General features: G+C 39.7%; 1 protein-coding gene across 4 annotated transcripts in view; it reads left to right on the forward strand.

Annotated features, from left to right (window-relative positions):
* MAPK8 (mitogen-activated protein kinase 8) overlaps positions 1–26,209 on the forward strand; it is a 120,442-nt gene extending 94,233 nt beyond the window's left edge. The window contains exons 6-12 of one of the 4 annotated variants that reach the window (XM_081158699.1): positions 6,283–6,448; positions 9,509–9,580; positions 11,559–11,741; positions 12,031–12,155; positions 12,706–12,769; positions 15,965–16,042; positions 21,850–26,209. In XM_081158699.1, coding sequence (XP_081014825.1) covers positions 6,283–6,448; positions 9,509–9,580; positions 11,559–11,741; positions 12,031–12,155; positions 12,706–12,769; positions 15,965–16,042; positions 21,850–21,866 — 705 coding nt within the window. In that variant the 3' untranslated portion in view covers positions 21,867–26,209. Of the gene's footprint in view, positions 1–6,282; positions 6,449–9,508; positions 9,581–9,938; positions 10,011–11,558; positions 11,742–12,030; positions 12,156–12,705; positions 12,770–15,964; positions 16,043–21,849 lie in introns of all 4 variants that reach the window. The other 3 variants (XM_081158697.1, XM_081158698.1, XM_081158696.1) reach the window with 3 other exon arrangements.
* Positions 26,210–27,568: the final 1,359 nt, after the last annotated feature.

Here is a 27,568-nt window from a genome sequence, read left to right on the forward strand (position 1 = left end):
ATGTCACCCCAATAGATTAAATAAAATAATTTTTTTTTTAAAAAAAAGAGCACTGGCCAGGAAGCTCAGTTGATTAGAGCATTGTCTCGCTACACCAAGGTCACGGGTTCGATCCTGGGCCAGGGCACATACAGGAATCAACCAATGAGAGCACAAGTAAGTGGAGCAACAAAGTGGTCTTTCTCTTTCTCAACCTCTCTCTCCCTCCACCCGCTAAAATGTATAAAACAAAACAAGAATAATTGTTAATCAGGTGAAGTTGAGTATGATGGGGAAGAGAGTCACTTATAAGGATGGAGGGTATCACACACTTGAATAAATAACTGTCAGGAAACTTGCCATGGAGTAGAGTTGCAGTTTACAAAGCTTCAGTTGTAAAGAACAAAATAACCACACAGATACTAGGACACGCTGAGGTATTATAGCATACCCCTCAGCGTGGACAGACACAGTGTTAAAAAGAAAGTACAGCTGCAGAGAACTTGTGTAATGAGTTTGAACTAATAAAATTCATCCTGGGGCCTGTGAGGGGAGTAAGGAAGTATAAGTGCAGAGGGGAAAAGTGAATTGCATGCAGTCACTCCAGAGGCCTCCGCTGGTAGCTCAGCTGGACCTTTGTCCTGTGGAGCGTCATGGCCTTGGGAAATGAGGCACTCTTGCCGAGGGCAGTTCCTGGGGAGAGACTTGCTGAAACTGTCAGCAGCCAGCACAGCAGGGAGAGTGAGGGCCTCATCCTGCACCGGGAATCAGAACTCGCATCATAGCACCACTGTAGGCCGCCCCTGGTGCTATTGTTCCCACTTTCTTCATACAGCAAGTTCTGGAAACTGTTCCTCCTTGATTTCGTTGATGTCTGTTAAGTAACTTACAAGAAGTTCAACGGGATAACTACTGTACCCACTTCCGTAGTTGGTCTTGAGGCCACAGTTGAGTCACCTCTCTGCTCTACTACTCATTCAAATTCCCCTCACCCTAAGCTGATATCTCTGCTGGTCTGAGGTTGCTCACTTGGTAAAATCACCTGAACTTTCCTCCTTTAGGGGTTCAGTGAAAGCCGGAGGGTTCCCCAGAGTCTCTCAGAGACCCAAGCTCAGTGTGGGGCCCTACTGTCTAGATAGTTGCTGGTCACTGTGTGGGGGAAGAGAAAGCTGTGCACCAACTCTTCTGTGTTTTGGCCTGGAAACGACACACATCACTTCTGCTCTAAGCCCATTATCAGAACTGGTGATAAGGACCTGCCTCCTAGTAGGGGAACTGGGAAATGCAGGGAAGCAGGCTTCAGCATGGTGCTGAGCACCAGTCCCTGCCACCGTGTCCTTCTGGTTATCAAAAATGCCTGTGCCACCTTTATTCCATAGTTAACCCCTCTTTAGGCAAGATAACCCAAAGTCCCAGTCTTTCAAGGCCTTCAGCTCCAAGTGATACATGTCATCTCAACATCAGACCCAGACATTGCTCCTTTGGTCCAGAAATATTGGAAGTAAAATGACCAAGTTATCCGGCCTCCCTCATCCCTTCCCCTGCCCCCATTTCCTAGATGTGGTGGTCAGACAGGGCCAGGGTAACCACAATAAACAGTCCCATTTGGGAAATTGAAAAAGGAAGTTATTGCTTATTTGTAATTTGAAATTCCCTCCGTCAGACATTGCGAGTGTCTCTTGCCCTGGGGTTAAGGAATATTCCTTGATTAGCCCCTGAATCTGATCTCTGCAAGGAACACCTTGTCCACTGTTCTCTGTAGTACCTGGCTCCACTCCTTGAATATATCTGAAGTAGGTATTAGAAAATATGTTCTCTTTAGGGGCTTCTCAGCTTTCTATCTGTATAAGATTGAGGGTCAAGTGTCAATTTAAGGCAGCCCTTCTCAACCTGGGTACTATTGATATTTTGGGTGAATAAATTCTCTTGAGGGACTGTCCTGTGCATTGTGGAATGATTAGCAGCATTCATGGCCTCTACCCACTAGATGCCAGTAGTACTCCCCAATTGTGACAACCAAAAATGTCTCTAGACAGTGCCAAATGTCCCTGGGGGCACAATTTCCCTGAATTGAGAACCAGTCTTAAGGCTAGAGCAGCCACAGACTTATGAAGGTTTTTTTTTGATAGTATAACTCTCAGAAACTTATGAGTCTTTTTATCTTTTTTAATTACAGTTCTTTTCCAAGCACGTTTGTTAGCTTGCTGGACATAATGTCTAACTTTAAGCTTTCAGCCTTCTGTTAGCAAGTCTGAAGCAGTTTCATCACTTGAAAGATTTTACAAGTCTTTCTGTCAAGGATTTTTAGAATTATGTGAAAATGATGCTTCAGAAAGTAATCCAAGGTATCAGTGGCTTAAAGCAGCATTTACTGCTTGCTCAGGTCTGCAAGTTGGCTGTGCAGCACTGCTCCAGATCTCAGGTCAGTTCAGGGTTTTTCCACAGTGAGGTTTCATTGTCGAGGCCAGCAATTTTCACCCGGTGAGCACAAGAGTGTGTAAAACATGCTACACCTGACTATTTAGTCAAGGGCACTGACCTCTTTTTCTCTTAGACTGTCAGGTAAAAGAATGACACCAGCCAACACAATGATAGCTGTCCAGTGTGAAATCAAAATTATATTTTTTTTTTTCTGTCAGGCCTGCCAAAAATATATTTTTGGTGTGCTACAGAATTTTAGTTAATAGTTTATGTTTGTCATGAGATGAAAGGTTTGAAAATCGCTGGTCTTAAGGAGTGCCTTCCCCTGGGCTCACCCTTTCCTCATGGCGAAAGAAGGAAGAGCAGGAGCCACGCTGCGCCACGAGCATGCCCACAGCTCACCCGCAGAGTCGGGGTGTGGCGCACTCCCTTCCCTTCCCTTGACTGGAACAGGTCGTCCGACTAGGCCCATCGGTAAGGTGAAGAGGCTTGGTGGGTCAGGAGGAGGAGATACTTGCTGAACACGCTGCCTTTTTCTTAAGTGTCTAGTAGCTTTTAGCTTTCACAGAATGGCAAGGCCCTGAAATTATAAACTCTGTTCCCTTTCATTTCTACTTTTAAAGTGCTCAGTTCTTTCAGATGCATCCAGTGGCCACCAACACACACCACTGTAGTTTTACTTTTCAATCGCTTCTGGAGTGGCCCAGCATACTTGCTCTGTAAAGGCAAGACCAGTAGTATTTCAGGCTTTACAGATGATACAGTGTGTTATAGCTACTCAGCTTTGCTGTTGTAACACAAAAATAGCCATAGACAATAGGCACCCATGAGTGTGGCTGTGTTCCAGAACACTTTCTTACTTTGCCAACCCCTAGGCTAGAGCTTCAACTTCATTATGCAGGGCTGTGCCTTCCAAGACCTTGCAGGGCACAGTGTCTTCAAAGGTATTGCTTCTGTATAACCTGGATCGCTTTTCCAGCTGTGATGCTAGTTTCCATGCTGCCTGCTGTTCAGCTGCTAACTCGTGATCCTGTGTGTATGTAAGAATTGCACCCCACTCCTGGCACCATTCTCTGTTACCAAAATAAACTAGTGAGAAGGAAGAGCAGTGCTCTGTGTACTTCACTACAGTACCACTTCTGGCAGCGCACATGGGCTAGTTTTTCCCACCAAACAACTCTCAGGTTGTCTGGACTTCGATGGTATCCTGCAATTTAACTCAGTTTTGACACTTTCTACCTGGAGACAGCATCAGATCCCACAGGTTAAAGGCTCATCCCCATAAGACTGCCCAAGGTGTTACTCTGATTCAGAGGTCCCTATGACTTCCTACTCAGGTTCAGTTTATTTGCCAGAGGTAGTCACAGAACTCAGGAAAACATTTTACTTAGTAGACTACCAGTTTTTTTACAAATGACATTACTCAGGAAAAGCAAAGTGGAGAGATGCATAGGGCAAGGTATGTGGGGAGGGGTGTGGAGCTTCCATGCCCTCTGTCGGTGTGCCACTCCCCAAATCTTCACACGTTCACTAAGCCAGAATCTCACCAAATCCTGTCCTTTGGGTTTTATTGAGTCTTCATTGCCTCCATAGGCATGTTGATTAAATCATTGACCATTGGTGATTGAACTTAATCTCTAGCTGAGGTCTAGGTGTGGGGCTGAAAGTTCCAACCTCAAATCACAGTGTTGGTTTCCTTGGCAACCAGCCCCCATCCTTTTGGGCTTTCCAAGTCACTTCATTAACATAAACTCAGGGACAGTGAAAAGTTTTTATAAATAACAAAAACACTTTTTTCACCTTTCTTGCTCTTATCACTTGAAATTCTTGCCCTGGCTGGTGTGGCTAGTGGTTGAGTGTTGTCCTGTGCACCAAAGTGTCCTCAGTTTGATTCCCCGTTGGGGCTTATACCCAAGTTGTGGGTTCGATCCCAGGTCAGGGGGGTGATGCAGGAGAGAGCTGATCAATGTTTCTGTCTCCCTCTCCCTTTCTTTATCTCAAAAAATATATATATATATATAAATATATTTTTTTAAAAGAGAGAATTCTAAGATTTTTAGGAACTCTGTCTCAGTGATTGAGACAAAGACCAACTATATGTTAATTATAAGTCACAATGGCACAACTAGGCTGTGCTATGTAACAAAACCTGAATTCTCAGTGGCTTAACAACTAAGGTTTATTTCCCACTTTGCATGTCCAATGCAGGTCATGATGGGTGAGGACTCTGCTTTACCTAGACACTCGGCAACCCATACTGACAGAGAGTCCACTATCTGGAATGTTACTAGTCGCCAAAGCAGGGAAGCGACAACAAGATACCCTTCTGCTTGCTCCCACTTACATCCCATTTCCTAGAACTGGTCACCTTAGACCTGCCTGACCTACCTAATTGTGAGGAGGCTAGAAATTCTGCAGGAGAGAAGGGGGAATATTGTTAGGTTAGTTCCACTGCGTCTGCCACAAATTCATACAAATTCAGTTCTTCTCATGTGGGTCTAACATCTGTAGAAAGGGACATATTGATATATATATATGGGTAGATTTCAGGTAATATTCTTTGAGGTGCTTTTGGACAGTTTTTTAAGTTTTTTCTCCAACAAATCTATTTTTTAAAGTGTATTTTGCTCTTAATTTTCCAAAATAAAGTATTTGAAGTTCGAATCTTATTTCTAGATGAGAATGCAGTAGTATAAAGATCTTAAACCATCACCAGACATTGAAATGGTATAAAGCTTGTAATCTTTATTCTTGAACATGTAGTGTTATTTTGCTGAGGAACTGTATTTTGGAAATAGTGGCAACATTATATTTACGGAATAGCAGTAATGGAAATTTTCACCTGTTTCCTTAAGCCTGTTGATCTTTATTTTTAATTTAATAAAGCCCTTGGGTTATATATCTTCTAAAACCATCTGTGATTGCCTATGAAAATAAGCTAACGACAACATACAGTTTTTCCTGGATAGAGACTCTGAAAAAGTAACCATTGCTTTCCGTTCAGGCTGCCAGTACCAGTAATGGAATGTGTTTATGTGGTGGATAGGTGCTTGCTTGCTTTAGTATCCTGGTTTATAATAGGTTCATGGGAGCTAACAAGCAAAATGTGTTGAACTTGAAGCCATGACTATTTATGCCGCTGCCTTCCTTTTAATAATCATAGCATGGAATTCCTTAAGGTTGGGGTCAGGTGGAAAATTCTTCACAAAGACATTATTTAGTAGCATTAATAGCAAGTAATTTTGTAGATTAGTGGCTCCAAGACAATGCAGTCCTACCTCTGAACAGACAAAAATTTAATGAACAAATTTGTGTGATTTGGGGTGGGAAATCAGTGGTGGAAAGAGTGCTAATGACTATTTCAGTCCGTTAGACTTGGACATCTGCGAGTTTGAAATGTCAAATGACACTTGCTTGGATTGACATAGAGTGGCCCATTGTTGATTTGTAATATCTATGTAAAGTTCATTGTGTCTTTAAAATTAGTTTTTTAAATGCTGGTAATTTAGTATACAAGTGACTATAATGCTAACTTACAATTCTTTCTTTTACCATACTAGTTTTATGTGAGCTTCTAGATGCCTTTCCAAATTGCTTTTATACCACTTGATTGAAAATTACAGCTAATCATAATTTCTAGCAAATAAAACATTACTAAATTCTCTAATTACTGTATGTATTCATAAATTAAAATACCATCGAGCTAATTCCTCAAACTTGCCTGTTATGATGAATCTGTGCAGTAATATCAGTTATGGTGAGAGAAACAATTAGCATAAATTGTGTTTACTAGCATAAATAGTTTTACAAGTGATAACTTGTGAATTGCAAAATATCTGTATATGTCATAGCAGTCATTGTTATTTTTTTTATTTCTTGAAGGACTTAAAGCCAAGTAATATAGTAGTAAAATCAGACTGCACTTTGAAGATTCTTGACTTTGGACTGGCCAGGACTGCAGGAACTAGTTTTATGATGACACCTTACGTAGTGACTCGCTACTACAGAGCACCTGAAGTCATCCTAGGGATGGGCTACAAAGAAAACGGTCAGCAAACACATTTACTTGAAATACTGTTGTTTTATCAGCTATCTTATGTTAATATTTAAGCTGAAGTGCTTAGTTAAATATGTCACTGTTAGAAATGTTTTATCAAGAGATTGAAAGTAACTATAAATTTTGTCATATATGTTTGGAAAAACTTAGGGCTTCTGTTTATTTAAATACAAATACGTAACCATCAATACTACCTTCGACAAAGAATTTGTTTCCATGGCCTCTGAAATTTGCTTTCCTGTAACTTGAAAATGAGTATTTCTAACATGGGCTCAAGGAAGTATATATATAGTGGACTGACAGTTTATCTTCTGTAGGAATCCTAGTTTGCCGTTAGTGATGTTTTGTACCCATTTCCAACCCCCTGAAACTAGAGTTACTAGTAGTAGCAATTAGTGTAAACATGAAGAGCTAGGATGAAGCCATCTGCAAAATTGATGGATAATTAAGGTGACCTTTTGTAGGAAAGGGTGTTTCATCAAAGCCGTGTCCAGCCTTAAAGAAACGGCAGCATTATGTGGGGTGTGTTCAGTTACATAGGTCAGCATTAGAAGCAAGGTTGAGGAAAATTATCAGGCATGTACCTCATGAATTTAAAAAAAATTGGACATATACATATATTTAATTTTAGAAGAAATTTTGTTGACTCTCAGGAGGTGAATAAGTCTGCACAGGACTTTATTGACTTAAATTATAACTTTTTTAATGTGGTAACTTCATCCAAAATACTCCCTAGAATAGGGCCTGGACTTTTTTCTAGCAAGGAATCTGGAGCAGCAGTTACCTTTGAATTAAGAAACTGTATTAAGTCAATCATCTTGATTCATTTTTATAAAAGATAGCATTGAACTGAGATTTTGGCTTAATTTCCTTTTCTGAGCTAATTAAAGCAACTACTTTAAACATTTACTATTATTCTTTTGTTCTTAAATAAGCAGACTGTGTTGTTTTCTTACTGTCCACCTAAAATTGTCTTAACACCCTGTAGAATCTAGTGAGTTAGATTTTAGTATTAGATTCACTGGGGTTTTGTTACTGTTTTTTGGATGGTTTTTTGGGAGGGAGGGATGGGATTGATACACGTGACCAACATGAAGGTTGCTTTTGCTTTTGCTGTAGAACCATTTAGATTGTCTCAGAAACTGTGTAATGTGTCACTCAGTGTCCTATAAATGTGATTTGGGGAGAGTGCTCTCTCCAGAAATTAGCACCAAGAAAAAATATCATATAAAGAATTGGCATGCTTTCCTATCTTAGATAAGAATTATGTAGATGACCTTGCTGCCTGCCCTTCTTTTTTTTTTTGGTTTGGGAAACTGAGTCAGATGTAATGCTTAATTAATACAATAACTACATTTAGCCATCAAGGTTAAACATAAGAATTGCCTCTTTTAACAACTTTTCCCCTTTTTTTGCCTTTTATTGCAAGCTACCGCAAAGCTTTTTGGGAAGTATTATACAGTGGAATATATTTAAACTGCCTAATAGACTAAGCAATTAGACCTGTTAAAGCTACATTTTTAGGCTTATGTTCTGAAAAAGTCTTAACTGGCCATGAGCTGCTCCCATGCTTGCAGCTTTGAGATCTGTTTAAAAATATGTTTATGTGTTTTCTTAAAGTTTCCTTCATAACTTGTGTCCTGGATATTTAAGGAAAGTTCGCCATTCTCTATAAAATATATAGGGAAAATTTATTATAATTTATTTTTACCAAAAATGAAAACCCTGGAAAAAATTTTCTCTGATTTCTGAATATTAACTTTAAAATTTTATCTTTGAAAGTTGAATTGTGCCATAAATATAAAAGCATTTGCCTTTATTTTAATATTAAATTTTAGAGAAACTTTAATTCCAAAGGATTTCCAAAATTTATTTCCAGTTTAGCTTCTACAAGTCTATGATGAACTGGAAGTCTCCTTATAAGAATGTGTTAGAAAGTAGGCCCTTCAACATGGGTAAAGGGTGCATCTCTCTCTAACATCAATTCCTGCCTCTTTTGCCCTTAAAGAATTTAGACCTTCAAGCTTAAAAAACAAATTCAAGGTTCTAAGGCTTTCCTTTTAAATTGCTCAGTCTTTCCCTCTTCTGTTAAACTGCAAACACCTACTCTCCTCTTTTTATCTTATTTTCAAACCCAAGGATATAAAATGTCAGGGTGTATTGTCAGTTTTAATGAAACAGGTGGAGATCCTCAAATTGCCCATTTCTGTGTCTAGCAGATTTTTTTCAGCATTGAAGTGGGAACTTTCATAGGTATTCGGCCAAACCTAACATCTTAAATCAGAAGCAGTTTAATTTTATGGGTTTAAGACTTTAGTTGGAAATCATGATATATACTGTTTTTACTGAGTTTTCTTACTTGATCACTTGTTCATTCCCCATGCGCTTGTTCCTGGCGGAATAGGAGGGTAGATGCAGCACAGCATTGCCAAGGAAACAAACGACTTTCAGTTCAGATTAAACTTATAAGCAAAGCACTTACTCAAATATAAATGTATGAAATCAGTTTGAAAATATCTAAAGGGCTTTAGATTAATGTTTTAACTGTAATTATTCATAGAAATATATGTTTTCTGTTAAATATTTAACATACTAGATTATTTCTGCTCATGTTTTTTTTTTTATTTGACTTAAAGAGAGAGCATAATGCACAGTTGAACCTCAAAATAGTGTCAGGATTTTATTTTCTTAATTTTGCTACCTCGTACTTTTTCAACCTTATTTACAAAGTTTGTGTTCCGTTCTATTTTATATTTTATAAACAAATTTCAGTGACAGAATGTATAGGAGTTTTATTCATGTGATTTCTGTGCATAGCTCTCACTTTAAAATTAGATATATGGTTAAAAGGCCACACTTCACGCGTGCTTTTGTGAATGAAAGCCTTTTGAAAAATATTTTGTGTTTTAAATTATTCCATTAGCTAAAATTAAAATCACTCTTTCTTTTTGTGGTGTTTTGTAGTTTTTGTATAATGCAGTCATATTATGCTTCTTTGATTTTAACGACCTTTTGCTTTGCTTTTCCTTCTTTTGTGCTGCAAACATATAGTGGATTTATGGTCTGTGGGGTGCATTATGGGAGAAATGGTTTGCCACAAAATCCTCTTTCCAGGAAGGGACTGTATCCTTGTGCTGCTGCAGCAGTGAAATCAGTTAGGTGGTGGATTTCTTATGTTCTAACGAAGATGAGTTTGGTTCATTCGTACATGGGGGTTTTTAAACAGACAAAGTTTGTGGCTGTTGTACTTCAACACCTGTTGAGATGAGACGCTGAAATGCTCGTAGGCTGCATCTGGCAGCAGGACATACAGTCTCTGCTGGTAGTTAGAGCACATTCACTGTCACTCATCTTTATTTTATACTGCTTTCTATGATTTTAAAGTATACATGGTGTGTGTGATTTCTTTTAATGTTTATATAATTTTTTTTTAATTTTTAACCAAAATCTTTATGTTAATGTCATTGCATTTTGTTTTCAGTTGACATTTGGTCAGTTGGGTGCATCATGGGAGAAATGATCAAAGGTGGTGTTTTGTTCCCAGGTACAGATCGTATCCTTATCTTTGGCCTAAAATGTAGTTTCTAAAGGTCAAAATGTATGACAGCACATCAGCTAGGTCAAGTATGATGTATTTTGTCTCTCCCTAATAATATTGTTAAATTATTCTATTCTCAAAATACCACCTACTATTTGACATAGACTTTCCTTTCCCTCACTTATTGATTGTGTCATATGTTATTTCTGAGAACTGCTCAAGTTAATTATCCACAATTACTTGCTGGCTTTGAGTTGATTTATTTAATCTAAATCAAAAATCATGGCTTGAGTTAAAAGTTTCTGATAAGCATGCACTTGATCAAGTCTGGAAGAGCCCAGGACTTGACTGGTTTTGGAATCGCCTGTGGCCTCTGGTCATCCTTTTGTGTGTGTGTGTGTGTCCCCCCTTCTTCATTAATGTTCTTTGTGTTTTGTGTCTTTGGGTTATTGTCTCATTTCTTGACATAACATATTGATCTTTTCATCTGAGAACTTCAGCAGTAACAGTTTTATTATGGTGTAAATAGATTTGGATTCATGGTTTTTGTTCATCTGACTACTTTTAATACGGATCTCACCAGTGAGTGATGTGTTACATGTTTATCAGCCAATAACACTGAGGTTGACTTCAAGGAGGAGGCAGGGAAAGCCATGCGCATGGGCTACAGCAGGAGCTTTTGTTCTTAGTTTGCCAGGAGGACTGGGAGTGCAAAGACAGGAGAAAGGAGACTAGGGAGTTCTAACCTCACAGCTTACCAATCACTGGTTCATTTTCACAGGTTTCAGAGCTTTAAAACAGATTTTATTAACATAAGCTCGACAAAGCATGGCAAAAGAAAATGCAACTTTTATCAAATCCATCATTTTTATTTTCTGTTAAGTGTAGAAAATTTTTTAAAAAGCCAGGACAGATTATAAGAAATATTTCTTAGCCTCTAGGATATGAAATTCACATTTTCTGATAAGCCAGAAGAAAAGGCAAATTTTGTATTCTAGAATTGTGTGTAGTTTACATTTAGAGTCCCTGTGGGTAGTAATTACCGTTTTCTTTGAGTCACTTGTCATTTGTATTTGGAATTTGTTAGTTTATGCTTTCATTTTTTTATAATATGTTTCTATTGATTTTTCAGGAAGGGAGAAGGGAGAGAGAGCTACTCACATAGATGAAAGAGAAACATCAGTTGGCTGCCTCCTGCACACACACCCTGCTGGGGATCTAGCCTGCAACCCAGGCATGTGCCCTGACCGGGAATCAAACTGGCAACCTCTTGGTGCATGGGACAGTGCCCAACCAACTGAACCACGCTGGCTGGGCTAAGCTTTCATTTTTATGATAAAATCAATATTAGACACACACACATTATCTAAATAAGGTTAATAGTGCTTGTTTATTGATCCTTTTTGTCCACCTTTTGCAGGGTGGCTGTAAGATACAAGATTTATAACTGCCACATTCTTTCTTAGGATTTTATAATTGTTATTTTCTTGTTATTTGAGTATGGCTGTGACTAATGTGTTGAACATTAGATACGGAGTATTTTTCTTAGCTCCTTGATATTAGATATTGATCAGTGGAATAAAGTTATTGAACAGCTTGGAACACCGTGTCCTGAATTCATGAAGAAACTACAACCAACAGTAAGGACTTACGTTGAGAACAGACCTAAATACGCTGGCTATAGCTTCGAGAAACTCTTTCCTGATGTGCTGTTCCCTGCTGACTCAGAACACAACAAACTTAAAGGTACTTTTTATAAATATATATATTTAATCCCATTGGTGTGTGTGTGTTTTCATGTTATAATGGAACATAGCACAAGGTTATTTCTGGGTGGTGGAACAAAGTAAGGTTTTAGTTATTTTTTTTCTGTGTCTTTATATTTTTTTCATCATATGTATGACCTGATTTTATAGTAAAATCTATTTTTAAAAAAATATATATTTTTTAATAAATGATTTTAAGTTTCTAAAATGTATTGCTAATTTTAAAACCTTTATGAGATACATGTACATTAACATCATTATTTTTGCAGCCAGTCAGGCGAGGGATTTATTATCCAAAATGCTGGTGATTGACGCATCCAAAAGGATCTCTGTAGATGAGGCCCTCCAGCACCCATACATCAACGTCTGGTACGACCCCTCTGAGGCAGAGGCTGTAAGTTCTTCTCTTGGTGTTTGAAGAAGATATTGCCCCTTACAGTTAGAACTAAAGTGAGGTTTGGAGGAGACACTGTAATTTTAAATAAAAATATAGGTAAATGATGGTGATGTTTTTCTGTTTTGCATTAAAAGTGCTTTAAGTTAATGAGCATATCCAAGCACCTCCTACACAAAATAAAGTTACCCTCTCAGTTTCTTGCCATCTGGCCTTGACACCTGAGCTGATGAGCTAGAACACTGAATGCTTTGGGAGGACATCCTAACTTGGTTATAAAACAAATTATCATGTCCAAAGCATAGCCCAGATCTATGACAGAAATGTGAACATTTTAAAAGCTGGAAGAAAAGAAAAAGGTAGGTGAACGCCTTTTTCCTGTCATGAAGAAGTCTTCTAAAACGAGTCTCTGCATAGAAGAGGGCTCATGAACCTCGGTGTAATAATGTATTTCTACAACCCTTTCTGTCTGGCTGATATTTCGAATAATTATGACAAATTTGTGCACTCCGGTAAACTAACTCATTTATTGTTGTCTTTTGTTTTTCAGCCACCACCAAAGATACCTGACAAGCAGTTAGATGAGCGGGAGCACACGATAGAAGAGTGGAAAGGTAGTATTCCCAGGGCCTTAGGATGGAGCTGAGAGAGCTTCTAGCTTCTTGTGTTGATTTAGTCACCATGTTGAAGAAACTAAAGAGATTTTGTATTATTCATAATTCATATTTGCTAATACGAGTATTAATATTTTTTTGCAAAAATAGAAAGTAAGTCTCCTTCCCTCCCTGATTAAGTTCTAATCTCTCACATCCCCCAACCCAGACACAGAAACATTAGTTCTTTCTGGAATGTTCTGTTCTTCCATAGCCTACAAATACAAAGCCTGTGTATTTGATGTCTCCCCCTTCTCCTCTGCCACCCTATTTTAATCCCAAATGGTTGTAGGATGTGCACACTTGCTTTGTTGGTGTAAGCACATCACATAGAGATTATATTCTCATGCACCACATTTCTGGCTCACTGACATATAGTGTCCAGCTGTGTCACAATTTCTGTATCCAGCTCCCACTGGAAGAGTACTTAAGTTGTGTCCTGTCTTCTGTTATTGCAACAACTGCAGTGTTCTGTGCACATGTGAGAACATGCCAATTAAAAAAGCCCTACAAGATTTGCTGGGCCAAAGGATATTTTTCAATTATTTCCAGATTACTCTTGAAAGAAATTGTAGCAGTTTACATTTCCATCAGCATGGTATAGGAGTGTCTAATTTACCCCCACCCTCACCAACAGAGTGAGTTAATTTGTAATCTTTGCAAATCTAATATTGTAGTTTTATTTTATGAAGGTGGTTGAACATAATAATGCTTTGATAGTTGTGGAAATACTTTTTTCTTTAAAAGATTCCCTGTGATGCACTGGCTCAGTTGTTAGAGCATAGGCCCACATAGCAAATGGTCATGGATTTAATTCCCTATCAAGGGCATGTACCTAGGTTGTAGGTTCAATCCCCAGCCCTGCTTGGGCTGCCTGCAGGAGGCAGCCAATCAGTGTGTGTCTCTCACATCAATGTTTCTTTCTATCTCTCTCTCTCTATTTCTCTCTATCTCTTTCCCCCTCTCTCCCCCTCCCCTCCTCCCCCTCCCCTACCCCCCTTCTCCCCCACCCCCCTTCTCCCCCTCTCCCTCCCCCCTACCCCCCCCCCTCCCTCCCTCCCACTCTATCTAAAAATCAATGGAAAAAATATCCTCGGGTGAGAATTAACAACAACAAAAAGGTTCCTTGGGGTATTTAGGCCAGGTAATTTTTAGATCCTGTTTACCTCATTTGTGTTGTTGTCATTTAGTGTTTAGACCACTTCTGTAGCTACATGACTTTGAACAAGTCACTTGACCGCCTTTTTTACCAGAACTTAAATAACTAGGTACAGAGATTTGTTATTAAGAACTATGTGCCTAAATACTGGGATGGCAAAAGGAACTGGGCAGGTAATCCATCTATAAATTTATTTGGAAAGAACGAATTTGATTCTTTGTTCTTAGGAATAGCCAGAGATTAGTTTTCTCTGGGTTCACTTTGGGAGACATGTAGTTAGACTCTACTGTAGACTCCACTGGAATGATAGAATTGGGTAGAACTGACTGCATTTGCACATGTAATAGGTAGTATACAAGGATATAACTGGGCCAGAGTGTGCATGAAAATATCTAACCTGAGTTTTATATGTCATTGCATCTACAGTAGACATTTATGGTATCTCATGGAATCTTAGCAGGCTATCAATTGTAAAACACAGCGTAATGTGCCACTAAGAAAGAGGAAACGCTGCCAGTCAAACTGCATCGGTGGTTATAAGATACAGCCCAATTTCAGAGACATTGAACTGTAAGAAAAAGTCCATCTTAAAGTCAGTGAAGTGTGGTGTTTTTGTTTGTGTAAGGATATACTTGGGATTTTTTAGTACTCTAAACTAGTTCGCCTTTATTCTGTATCCCATTCTCCTAGCCCCATGTGCTGTTCAGTGTTTACCTACAAACTGCCTTTTTCAAGATCTGCTGACAAGTTTTAGCATCATAGCACAAAGAAAAATCCATTGCAAAAGCTATCAACTAAAGATTGCTTCTCCTAGTTAGTATTGCTGAGTAGCTCTGGTTCTTCTACCTAATCCCTTTTGATAAAAGAGTGTTGTTTTCTCATTTTAAAAAAAAAATCGTATCTGGAATGCTTACCATTCCTTTTTGTTTCTTTGAAGAAAAGCATCTCCCATTCTTTCGTCTATCAAGACTTCCTATCTTTCTCCTCCCAGTCCAAATTTACCATAGCAAGCAAATCTAGGTGTCTGTAGCGCTTGTTCGTTCCAGCATATCTGCTTATCTTACCTTACTACCAACAGAAACATTGTCATACCCTATAATCACAGATTCTTTCTCAGCAGTTTAACTTAAAGAATTACAGACTCCTTAAAATTCTATGCAACATTTTTTGCTTGTACATTTTTCTCAGGAGAGGGTTCATTGCTTTTATGCAATTCTTAAATTATTCCATGACCCCAAAAAGCTGAGGAATAGTGGCTCTGAAGTTTCCACCAGAAGGTTCTTAAGTAGGCACTCAGAGTCACAAGGCTCATCACACTTGACATCAGGTCACTGAGAAGAATCCAGGGCAACCCCTTAGGTGGAGCGTCCTTGCAGCAGCCTCTCACTGTCCACAGCCGGGTAAAGGAGCAGATTCCCATGAAGGAGTCTTGACAGTTGTAGTGTGTCATGCTGCAGCTCATAAGGATTTCAAGTGTAATCATGTGCTTCTTTCCCTTTAATGACAGTGATTTACATACCATTCTGTTAAAGAGGCTTCCACACACTTTCATTTAAATCCTTTAACAAGGATCTGGTGAGCACCTACAATGCACCAGGTCCTATCAGGAAATAGAAGTTAGTAAGACAAATGTGACCTGAGCCCTCCCTGAGTCAGCATTAAACAAGCGTCTGACACGGCCGTCTGACATGGTGTGGTGCATAGTGCTGGAGCTGAGGAGATGAATCTTCTCATCACAGCTCTGTCCTTAATCCAACTTTAGAAACCACCAGTTAAGGCAGAGATTTTGTTTCTTTCAACATAATTTGCAGCTGAGGATCAAGGAATTGTTTTTAACATCTTTGAATCTTAGGCTGACATTTACGGACCCTCTGCCATTGGAGGGATACTGTTTGAAGTATTTAATGTGTATAAAATATATTTATTTAAAATAGACATATCTTGTGAGGTTGGCTGTCAGACTCTGAAAAGTTTGTTTTTGTTCACCTCTTTTTCAGAATTGATATACAAGGAAGTTATGGACTTGGAAGAGAGAACCAAGAATGGAGTTATACGGGGGCAGCCCTCTCCTTTAGGTTGGTTACAATATAAGCTTGGCTAAGGTTGCAGTTTACTTCTCGTGTTGTAGTCTTCAGTGGCCTTAAACCTGCAATTCTTTCCATATTTACTACCATTAATAAGTATAAGGAGTACAGCTGGGCTGGTTAAATTGGAAAGCGTGGGTGCGCTGCTGCACCAGTGCCCTATGTGATAATGCATTATGCTGCACTGGGAGGAATGTGCTGCACTGTGTTGCGCACTATACTGTGTTATACTGCGCTACACTGTACTATACTGTGGAGCACTATACTATACCATGGAGCACTATACTATACCGTGGCACACTATACTATACCATGACGCACTATACTATACCATGGAGCACTATACTATACCGTGGCACACTGTACTATACCATGGAGCACTATACTATACCGTGACGCACTAAACTATACCGTGACGCACTATACTATACTATGGAGCACTATACTATACTATGGAGCACTATACTATACTATGGAGCGCTATACTATACCGTGACGCACTAAACTATACCGTGACGCACTATACTATACTATGGAGCACTATACTATACTATGGAGCACTATACTATACCGTGACGCACTATACTATACTATGGAGCACTATACTATACTATGGAGCACTATACTATACCGTGACGCACTATACTATACTATGGAGCACTATACTATACCATGGAGCACTATACTATACCGTGACGCACTAAACTATACCGTGACGCACTATACTATACTATGGAGCACTATACTATACCATGGAGCACTATACTATACTATGGAGCACTATACTATACCATGGAGCACTATACTATACTATGGAGCACTATACTATACCGTGACGCACTATACTATACTATGGAGCACTATACTATACCATGGAGCACTATACTATACTATGGAGCGCTATACTATACCGTGGCACACTATACTATACCATGACGCACTATACTATACCATGGAGCACTATACTATACCGTGGCACACTGTACTATACCATGGAGCACTATACTATACCGTGACGCACTAAACTATACCGTGACGCACTATACTATACTATGGAGCACTATACTATACTATGGAGCGCTATACTATACCGTGACGCACTAAACTATACCGTGACGCACTATACTATACTATGGAGCACTATACTATACTATGGAGCACTATACTATACCATGGAGCACTATACTATACCATGGAGCACTATACTATACCGTGACGCACTAAACTATACCGTGACGCACTATACTATACTATGGAGCACTATACTATACCATGGAGCACTATACTATACTATGGAGCACTATACTATACCATGGAGCACTATACTATACTATGGAGCACTATACTATACCGTGACGCACTATACTATACTATGGAGCACTATACTATACCATGGAGCACTATACTATACTATGGAGCACTATACTATACCGTGACGCACTATACTATACTATGGAGCACTATACTATACCATGGAGCACTATACTATACCGTGACGCACTAAACTATACCGTGACGCACTATACTATACTATGGAGCACTATACTATACCATGGAGCACTATACTATACCATGGAGCACTATACTATACCATGGAGCACTATACTATACTATGGAGCGCTATACTATACTATGGAGCACTATACTATACCGTGACACACTATACTATACTATGGAGCACTATACTATACTATGGAGCACTATACTATACCATGGAGCACTATACTATACCGTGACGCACTAAACTATACCGTGACGCACTATACTATACTATGGAGCACTATACTATACCATGGAGCACTATACTATACCATGCAACACTATACTATACCGTGACGCACTATACTATACTATGGAGCACTATACTATACTATGGAGCACTATACTGTACTATGGAGCACTGCACTATACTATGGAGCATTATACTAAACCGTGACGCACTATACTATACTGTATTATACTGCGCTATACTATATACTGTGACGCACTATACTATACCATTATTCAAAGTTTAATAAGAGTATACTGACAGATGAGAGACTGCATCAAACGCACATTGTTTTCTGTCGTTTTGACACTCCACTGAAGAACAGAAAGGTTTTGTTGGCATTGTCTTGTCTTTAAAGAAGAAATTTCTTGCAGTGCAGTGTTCTTTCCTTTTATGGCCTTCACTGCTTTTACTTCGTGTGAGTAAGCTAAAGCTGCACTGCAGAATTCGGTGCATGTGATCCCAAGTTACCATCCTTGACCTTTTGGTGTTTTTGACTTGTTAACCCAAGACGATGCCATTAAAACAACCATTGGAAAGTGTTCCATCTCTAAGAAGGAACTGGTTTGCAGGAATTAAACGTTTTCTTTTATCATAAGCTCATATTTAATTTTAGTACTTGTAAACGCATAAAGAATTGAGGGAACAGTTAAATGACAGGCAGCATAAACATATTAAGTTCATAGCCACATGACCAACACTGGTGGTTTGTGTACTTTATTTCATCCAGCCCCAAGACCCCAAAGGAGGGATTTTATGCACACTTTACAGTGAGGGAACTAAAATTCAGAAAAATTAAATGACATAATACTACAAATCTATTGTGTAGAAAAGGTAATCCTTGAAGCCCCGTTTATCAGTAACTTTGGAGGGCGTGGTTTTCCCAGCATCTCATATGTCCTCTGGCTAGGAACAGACTTCTTTTTTGGCTACAGAGCTCAGGGCAGTTTCATAGAAGAGGTGAAATTTGAGCTGAGCCTTGAAGGCTGAATAGCGTTTCAATAGGTAGGTCTTAAATTTGAGTAAAACTGTGCCATTTTAGTTATCCCTCGAAAACTCTTCTACATTCTAAGAAAAAAATTGAATATTATATCTGCTTATGGATAAAATTTGTAACTATAGTTTCAGATGCCCATTTTGTTGTACAGTAAACATATATTTGTTTAAATAATTTTTGTCATAGCTTCCTATGACTTTTGGTTATTTTAAAGTTTTTTAAATGTTTTGTCAAATCCTTGATCAGGAATGCAATTTTCCAAATTATAATATAGATCCTGTTGAAAATATAAATTGGTTCCAACAGCTTTTACTTAGAATTAACTTGTAACAAAGCTATATTGTAAGTGCTTTAATAGCACAGTTAATTAGCTTGTATTGATGAACAGCAGTAGTATAACTGAGTGCTCAGGTGGGATTGGAAAGTCTATCATTTGGGAGAGTCTCACACTGTAGCACACTATCCTAGTGAGAGGCACATCCTCAGAGTTGACTGCATAAACAGTAATTTCATTAGATAGAGTGGTTGTATTTGTTCTTAATTTATAAGTGAAAAATTTGGATCCTAGACAACACTTGATGATGGTTACAAGAGAAGTCAACGGAAAGGACAGGATGTCAGGTTTCTGGACATATTCAAGGTTCTCATCATTTGCAAAGAAGAATGTTAGTAAAGCTGTTATAAAAATACTGTATTTTCGATTATATACAGAGAAAGAAGGAACAGTCTTTGACATCAAAATACCAGATAATCACAGTGTAATTTCTACTTGATTTTAAAAAATGAAACATTATCAAACTAAGAAATTTGGACAAAAGGAAATTTGGATAAAAAAATAGAGGCAAGAAAAAGTATATATGATGGAACCTTTTTATGAATTGAATGTTTCAGTACAAGTCTTTGAAGCTAACCATTGTTTTTATATAGTCTTCAGTCACCACGGGCAAATTCAATAATGATGTGTGGGTTGAACTTTTTAAAAAGTACAGTCTCTTCATTTCACTCTGACTGGGAACCTAATGGACCTTTCTTGAGTCTAAAAGGTTGTCATATTTGCCCTTCTCTTCTGTCAAGGCCCGAAGTACTCAGTCTGCTTTCCTTTTTCCTGTTGCACTGCTGATCACCTGCTCTGTCTATGGTTCCATTCCTTTCTATCTCCCAGCACCCTAAAGATTTGCCTATTCTAACTCTCCTGGCTATTTCCTTGTTGCATTTGAAGACAAGCTCTCAGAGGGCCTTTCATATTTAAGTTTTTATTACTGGTCATTAGACAGAATGGAGGGATAATTTCCAACACACAGATTCTGGGTTCTCAAGCAGCAGCTTTCAACCTGCTTAGTTTTTAGCATCTTTGGGTGCCTGAAACTCACCCCTAGAAATTTTTTCTATTGCTCATTTTGGAAACCTTTGCTTTTATTCTATAAATGTGTTCTTAAGAACTTTTGTACAACTTGCATTGTTTGGTGTAATCAAATTTAGAATGACCCTTATTTAGTGATCTGAGGTTCATAGTACTCATCAAGTGTATGAATCGCTTATAACACATTCCCTACCTCCACTCTCATTCCCTCCCCCTTCCTGACCTTGAGAGGATTTTTCTGTAGGTTTAAGTACAGGCATACCTCAGAGATATTTTGGGTTTGGTTTCAGATGACCATAGCAAAGCGAGTATTGCAGTAAAGTAAGTTGTAATCTTTTTGCCAGTGGAGGGCTTGCCTTCAATTTGTTAAAACAAACAAACAAAAAAATGCAATGCCCACAGAGCATGATAAAGTGACGTGCACGATAAAGTGACGTGCAATAAAACAAGACATACCTGTATTCCTATTGTTTTTCAAAATTCAGGAAGTTCTTGTTAGGCAATACTTTTGGTAAAGGAAACAGTCTTCCCCAACTCTGTCTGTTTAATAAATCCATATTGGCACTTATCAAGTATTTATTAGAATAGAAATAACAAGACCTGAGTTTACCTAACTAGGACACTTGATTGGCTGTGGCAAGTCATGTAACCTCATGTAAATTGGGGCAGTCGAAGGAAAGACCCTTTCAATTGAAATGATTTCAGTCTTTGTCTTGGCTTTTGCTTAAAATAAGGTGTACCAGAAGTATTGTCTGTACTTTACAGTGAGAAGATATCATAAATCACTGTTTATTAGGGCAGTAGTTTTTACTTTTTGAGTCATATGTTGCTTTGAGATCCTCTTTCTGACAAAATGCAAGACAGTTTTGCATGTATTACTGTAAATCAAACAAAAAATGGAAGTTCGGCTGCCTGTAGCAATGAAAGCCAAACTCATAAGGCAGGTGCTGGCGCAAAAGGAAAGAAGTTTTATTCAGGAGCCACATGACCTGGGAGAATGGTGGGCTCATGTCTCAAAGACCATGCCCCCTTCTGTCTCAGAGATAATCTCTCTTCCTGCTCAAGCCCACTGTTCTTAATAGGGATAGGGAGGGGAGGGCTTTTTTGTATCTATTCATCTTCCTAGCTTTTATGTGCTAGGGGCCCTATCCTTTCATCTTTCTAGCTTTGGGCCTGCTCGGGTCCTGTCCATTCATAGTTCTAGCTTTGGCACCCTCAGGCCCTGTCCATTCATATTTCTAGTTTTGACATGCTGTGTAAGAACCTTCCCCTGCCAACATCTTGGCCAGTGAGGGAGACTCCCCAATGCTCCCTGTCTACAGTAACATTATCAGTGTTATTCTCACTCACAGCCTAAAGCCCATTCATGAGTCTTGCAGTAGGACCATGTCTAAATGTTGCTTGGACTTAACAATTCTTGTCTTGGACTGAAAAACAAGTTTGTGGGAAGGAAAGGACGCTGGGTTTCCAGACATTTTCAGAGTTCTCGCTTCATAATTTGCAATGAAAAGAGCTTGTAAATTAGTGTTGTTTTGAATTTCACTTGTGATTCTTTTTAGTGAGCCTTTTAAAGCCAAGAGAACAGTTACTGACCACTGGCAGTAGCCAGTACAGTGTGAGTGGCTGGGTCTACAACTCTGTCTGCAACTGATTTGCTGTTTTGTTTCTCATAGCACAGGTGCAGCAGTGATCAATGGCTCTCAGCACCCGTCGTCATCGCCGTCCGTCAACGACGTGTCTTCAATGTCAACAGACCCGACTTTGGCCTCGGACACCGACAGCAGTCTAGAAGCATCAGCGGGACCTCTGGGCTGCTGTAGATGACTACTTGGGCCTGGGGGGTGGGGGTGGGAGGGATGGGGTGTCGTTTAGTCATTGATAGAACTACTTTGGAAACTCAGTCAGTGGTCTTACTTTGAGTGATTTTTCAAAAATGTAAAATTCATTTTGTAGTAAAGTAGTTTATTTTTTTTAATTTCAAGTGATGTAATTTAAAACTTAAGTTGTTTTAAAACAGCAACAAAACTGTATTGTATTTTTGCTGTAATTAACTGTATAATGTAAACCTAATTATTTTATCATGGTTTAAAATTTTTGCATATTTGCTTTATCTTATGCTGCTGATTTTTTTACTGAATTTGTAAGATTTTGTTTATCAAAGCAACTATTATGTGGTGACTTGCCTATATCATGAATTATTTAAGATTTTTATAGTTTTTTTAATTAGAAATTATTTCAGATGTTTTGTTCATGATGCTATCCTTCAGGGTTATGTGCTTATCAATGAAATAACCACAGAGGAGTGAGGGAAAGTAACCTGTAGCCAGTTGTATTCAGGAATAACTACTGTAAACGATGAACGTGTTAAAAACCTCCAATATTGCTACTTGCCAATCCTAATTTAGTTACAACTGTTGATAGCAATCCTACATGAATTTTGGCAAAAGCCCCATCATCTAAATGGCAGAATAACTCAGAGCATGTCGTTGAAGATGCTGGGCACCCACCACCACCCTTCTACTGCCCCCCCCCACCCAACAAAAGTGAAGTGAAAAGAGCATGTTGTGTCCTGCAAGTCTGTGGCTCAAAGCTTACGGCACACAGGCAAGAGGATACGTCATGAGTGGTACATTTCAGTGCAGACAGGCGGACGGTTCACTTCTCTGAGCTGTGAGTCTGTTTTTGTAAACACTGAGCTAATCGCCTCGGGCTGTGGGTCTGGTCCTTCCTCTCCTGCGGCTCGGGCTTGGTCCTTTCTGGTTTCCTGGTAGAGCGTTAGTCAGTGGAGCACCAGCTCCGTTGTTTCTGGCCATTTGATTCTACCTGTAGCATAGTCATGTTTTACTAGCTCTTGGGAGGTTTCAAAGCCTACTTAGATTTCTGTGGGTAATGTATCAAATGAGCAATATACCGTTCATCTGAAAATAGTAGCACACAGCCATATATTAGATACCATTTTCCAAGGACTGTTTCTCCACACTGAGCAGAGCAGGCATAAGTGGTGATTATTTAGTCTGAGTCTTTCATTTTTTATATCTGATTTTCAGTAAAACACACAACGTGGATGTTGAGTAGTGTAAGAATGGTGCTGCTCCTGACAAGTGATGTAACTGTTTACATTTTATATCTGCAGAATTATTTCTCTACAACTGAAGTTTTCTTAAGTAAAATGTCATTGAAGTCTCATCTCTGAATACATTGTCTATGATGCCCCAGGCACCTTTTGTTATGTTTGGAACAAGAGGGATTTCGTGTAATGATCTAGCAAGTGCATAGTTAGATGCGGGACACGGCTCTAGCAGAAAGCTCATCGGAGTTAGTGACCAGCAGGAGCAGGCGCTGGTGCAGCTCAGCTCACAGTGCCAGAAAGCTTGCCGGGCATGTGATTTGTATATTTAGTGCAAAATTCCTTTGAGTGAGGTATTTTAGATCATTGTTAATGTGCAATATTTAGAATTAAACTACGTTAGCCTTTTTATATGCTTTGAAATAGCAAGTTTGTTTTTGATGGTTTAAAGTCATGATTTCCAGTCTCTTTGGAAGTTGTCAACCTTTTTATCAGCCCCTTTCCTACTCATACAACATGGTGCATTAATTTCATTAAGCAAATTAGAGTTTTGAGACTAATCCCTTGGCTTATAGAAACGATTGGGTGTGCGGAGACTTTTGAGCATGAGTGTGTCCTTAGTGTATGTTAGTTCAACAGTGAACTAGCTCTGTTTTCTAGGATAGACCATTTCACTATTGCACTTTAACAACTGACATGCTTTCAGAAGCTTCCCATGGTTTATGTTTGATTGCTAATAAGCCATCTGTATTGATACAGATTTTGGTTAAGCAAGGAAACCCAGGTGTTGTTACTGTATCGTTTGTTGTAAATGCCAGCTCCCACTTGCCGACCAGCATGTTTCAGTTGATTGAGAGAAAATGAACTCATTAGTTAATGTAGACAATATGCTTAAACTCTTATCTTGAAAACAAAGTCTGTTTGTTAAATGTTGTGTGCCCTAGGTTTTTAAAATGCAGTATCTAAATACAATGTTCCCTCTTAAATTTGTTAAGCTAAAGATATATATGTTCGTTTTATTTTTAAAACTTTTTGAACCTTTAAAGTATCTTAAACATTTGTGTGTTTGTTTTTTTAAGAGAATTACAAATAAGATTTCTGTCTGGCAGTACTTAATGTAAAGCCACCTTGTTTATCTTATAAACTTTGGTTTTTCAACTATACGCGTAATGTACCCATCGTCTTAGAAGATTATTTTGACCAAGATCTATTACTCAACTTTATAGGTTAGGAAAGAGACGCTAATTCTAATTCTACATATTATTTCCTGGTTACTATTATGTTACCCTCTAATGTGTATTGACCATTTGTAAAATAATTGTGTTGTTGGGATTGCTTAATTACAATATACATACACCGAGCAGCTCAGCGCTTCCGTACTATTTGCTGAGCAGTTCTCACTCTGTCGCACACCCTCGGTGGCCGCTCCTGGCACACACACTCCACGTGGGTGGAGCGCAGCCGTTCACATAACCCTCCCCGGTCCAGAGAAGCCAGCTGTGTGTAAGGCAGCAGCGCCCTCGGTGCTCACCCTGCTGAGCCGTCCAAGAGGAAGGGGAAGACGCAGAGCCTGACGTTGAAGCCGGCCGCAGGCACGCGAGCTGCTTGGCCTTCAGGTCGGACAGTTGCACTGTCGGCCAGCACGGCCGCGCGAGGACTTAACTACTCAGTGTGGCCCGGGCAGAGCCTGCACGTTCTGCGGCGAAAGCATAGTCTGTTCAGAAACCCTGTCGTAGTTTGTGAGTGTGTTTGTTAGTCACACGTTAGCTATAGAGTGACTGCATGAAGCCCCATGTCCCCAGGAAGCTCCTCTTACCGGTAGGAAAACCACACACCACCTTCTGTCCCTAGCAGCCCTCTTAAACATTGACTCCGTGCCCTTTGTGTGTTAGCATAGGTTGTGTTTCTACTGATCTCTCTTAGGGTTTTTCTGAATCAGGGGAAACAAATTTTTCCTTAATAGCAAGAAAGATGAAGAGGTAAAGGGCATTGAAGCAGAAATGTGTGGTTTGGGGTATGATTGGAAAACTCATAAGGAAAACAAGTCCTAATTAATTTCAAACTAACTGCTCTTAGTTAAGTGCTCTTAGGAGAGTCTAGTAAGAGTAACACTTTCCTGGCCATTTCTGGTTTAGATTCTTTAGTTACTGAAACTTTTAAGAAATATTACCTGTGGATTAGTTTTGCACAATGTTTTATTCTCACAACAACTTACAAATTAAACTAGGTTTGTATTGAACTACCTCACACTAATTTTCTATGCTTTCCCGAGTAAGCCGTTGCCCTTCTGTTCGCTCCTTCCTGAGTGTGATTATACATGTGTGGACACTTCACAGCCAGTGCTGACACGTGCCAGTCCGTATGGGGAGCGCATCCTGGCATCAGTAAGAGGGACTCCCGAGTAAAACCTGTCACTGTATATCTTGGAAAACTGTGTTAGATGAGCTTGTTGTACGTTATTACTGTCTGTTGTGTAAGTAGAAACCTGCTCGTGATATCAGCCCATTCTTTACATTTTACAAAAGGACTAAATCTAAGTAAACTTTACGAAGAAATAAATTACTTTTGTAGGCCCGATATTTGGTATATTTTTGAGAAGCTCTTAAACTTTTAGCCGAGTGATGAATTTAAATTGAACCAGCTGTCCACCTGGACTGTGACGTCTATTTTCTCATTACGGTTCACCCTGTTCCACAGGTGGAACAGCCTGCAGCCCAAGTGTGGTAACTGAGTTTGCTTCCTCCCTGCAGGACGCCACTCCTCCTCCACGCCTCCCCGTCCGCTCCTCCTCAGACAGAACTGAACGGGGCCCCTTGTAGGGAATGCTGAGGTCATTATTGTGGTTTTTAATCATTCATGCCCTAGTCATTAAACATGCACCACTGGAATGTAAACAATGTTATCTAGTATGTTCATTGGTTATAATATTTTAAATAAAAAAGGAAAAAGTGGTATGAAAACTGAAATTAAGAGTGTTTCATTGAAAAATATCTGAATTTGTGCTAAAAAGTTTTTCTAGGCAATTTTAAGATACTCTGTGGATTGGGATGAAGGGGGCATTACTGGGCAGGTTTTTAGATTTGGGTTCTGGACAGACTGCCGGTAGCCTAAATCTTTGCCCTGCTTTTCTGGTGTTTGAAATAACTGGAGAAACAGTCTTAAAAAGGGAGTTTGCTTCAGTGCCCATAACCTAGTTCTTGGTAACCGTGTGAGAGAACAGCTATTGTGGCCACTTGGCAAAAGTAAATTCTTAAAAATTATCTCTTTCCAAACCAGGGGCTCCAGCTTTGAGCTCGCTGCCGGCTTTGGCCACAGGTGCCGTCCCTCTGCTGGCACCGGGCAGCCGGGCAGCCGGGTCACGTGCTGCGTGCCCAGGCTCCGTGTGTAGACACTCCCCTCGCTCAGCTCTGGCTCCGATGACCTCACATCCAGCTGCCCCCCACACCCCGTGCCTGCACTTGCACCTCTGCCCTGAGTAAAGGCGGGACTTGGCCCTGCTGCTGATGGGCCAGCCCGGCCACCGCCCGTGTCCTCGGCTGTTGGTCATCGCCGAGGCCTCCAGAGGGGTTCATCTCACTTCCACCCGCTCGTAACACCCAGTGCCAGCACTGCGTTTAGCTTGGTGGTGGGCCCTGGAAGGCCCACTGGCTTTATGGGAACGGCAATTGCACTGATTTCTGCTTTAGAAACTTTTTAGCTTCTACAACTAATATACCAATATGCCTCTGGACATCATTTTAAACTTGAAGATACTTCAAGTATGCTTTGTAAATGTTAGGTTTCTGCCTGACATTTCATTTCATTTCATCAATGTGTATACGCCCAAGCCCCTGTGCTGTGAGCTGGTCAGGAGGGAGACAGAAACGGTGACGCTGGGTCCAGTCAGCGTGATTGACATGCGTGTGCAGAGCAGCAAGAACGCACTGCGGGGACTCGATGGCATTTTTTTTGAGCCTCAGTATAAGGAGGGTTTGGAGAGGAGAGAGATTTCCAGGTTAGGGGACATGCAAGGAGTTTTAAAAGTGAATGGGCGCCTGGCCATTGTGGCTCAGCAGTTGAGCATCAATCTAGGATCCAGGAGATCGAGGTTTGATTCCCGGTCAGGCCACCTGCCCGGGTCGCGGGCCCCATCCCCAGTCGGAGGCTTGCGGGAGGCAGCCGATCAATGACTCTCTCATCACTGATGCTTTTCTCTCTCTCTCTCTTCCTGAAATCAGTAAAAACATTAAAAAGAAATAGATCATGCAACAGTATTTTTAAAAATGAATAGTCAAGGCATGAGGAATGCCCTGGCATGGGAATATGGGCTGAGAGCAGAAGGGAAA

Source organism: Miniopterus schreibersii, assembly GCF_964146895.1.
Source record: "Miniopterus schreibersii genome assembly, chromosome: 14".
In the NCBI taxonomy this organism is placed as follows: Eukaryota; Metazoa; Chordata; class Mammalia; order Chiroptera; family Miniopteridae; genus Miniopterus; species Miniopterus schreibersii.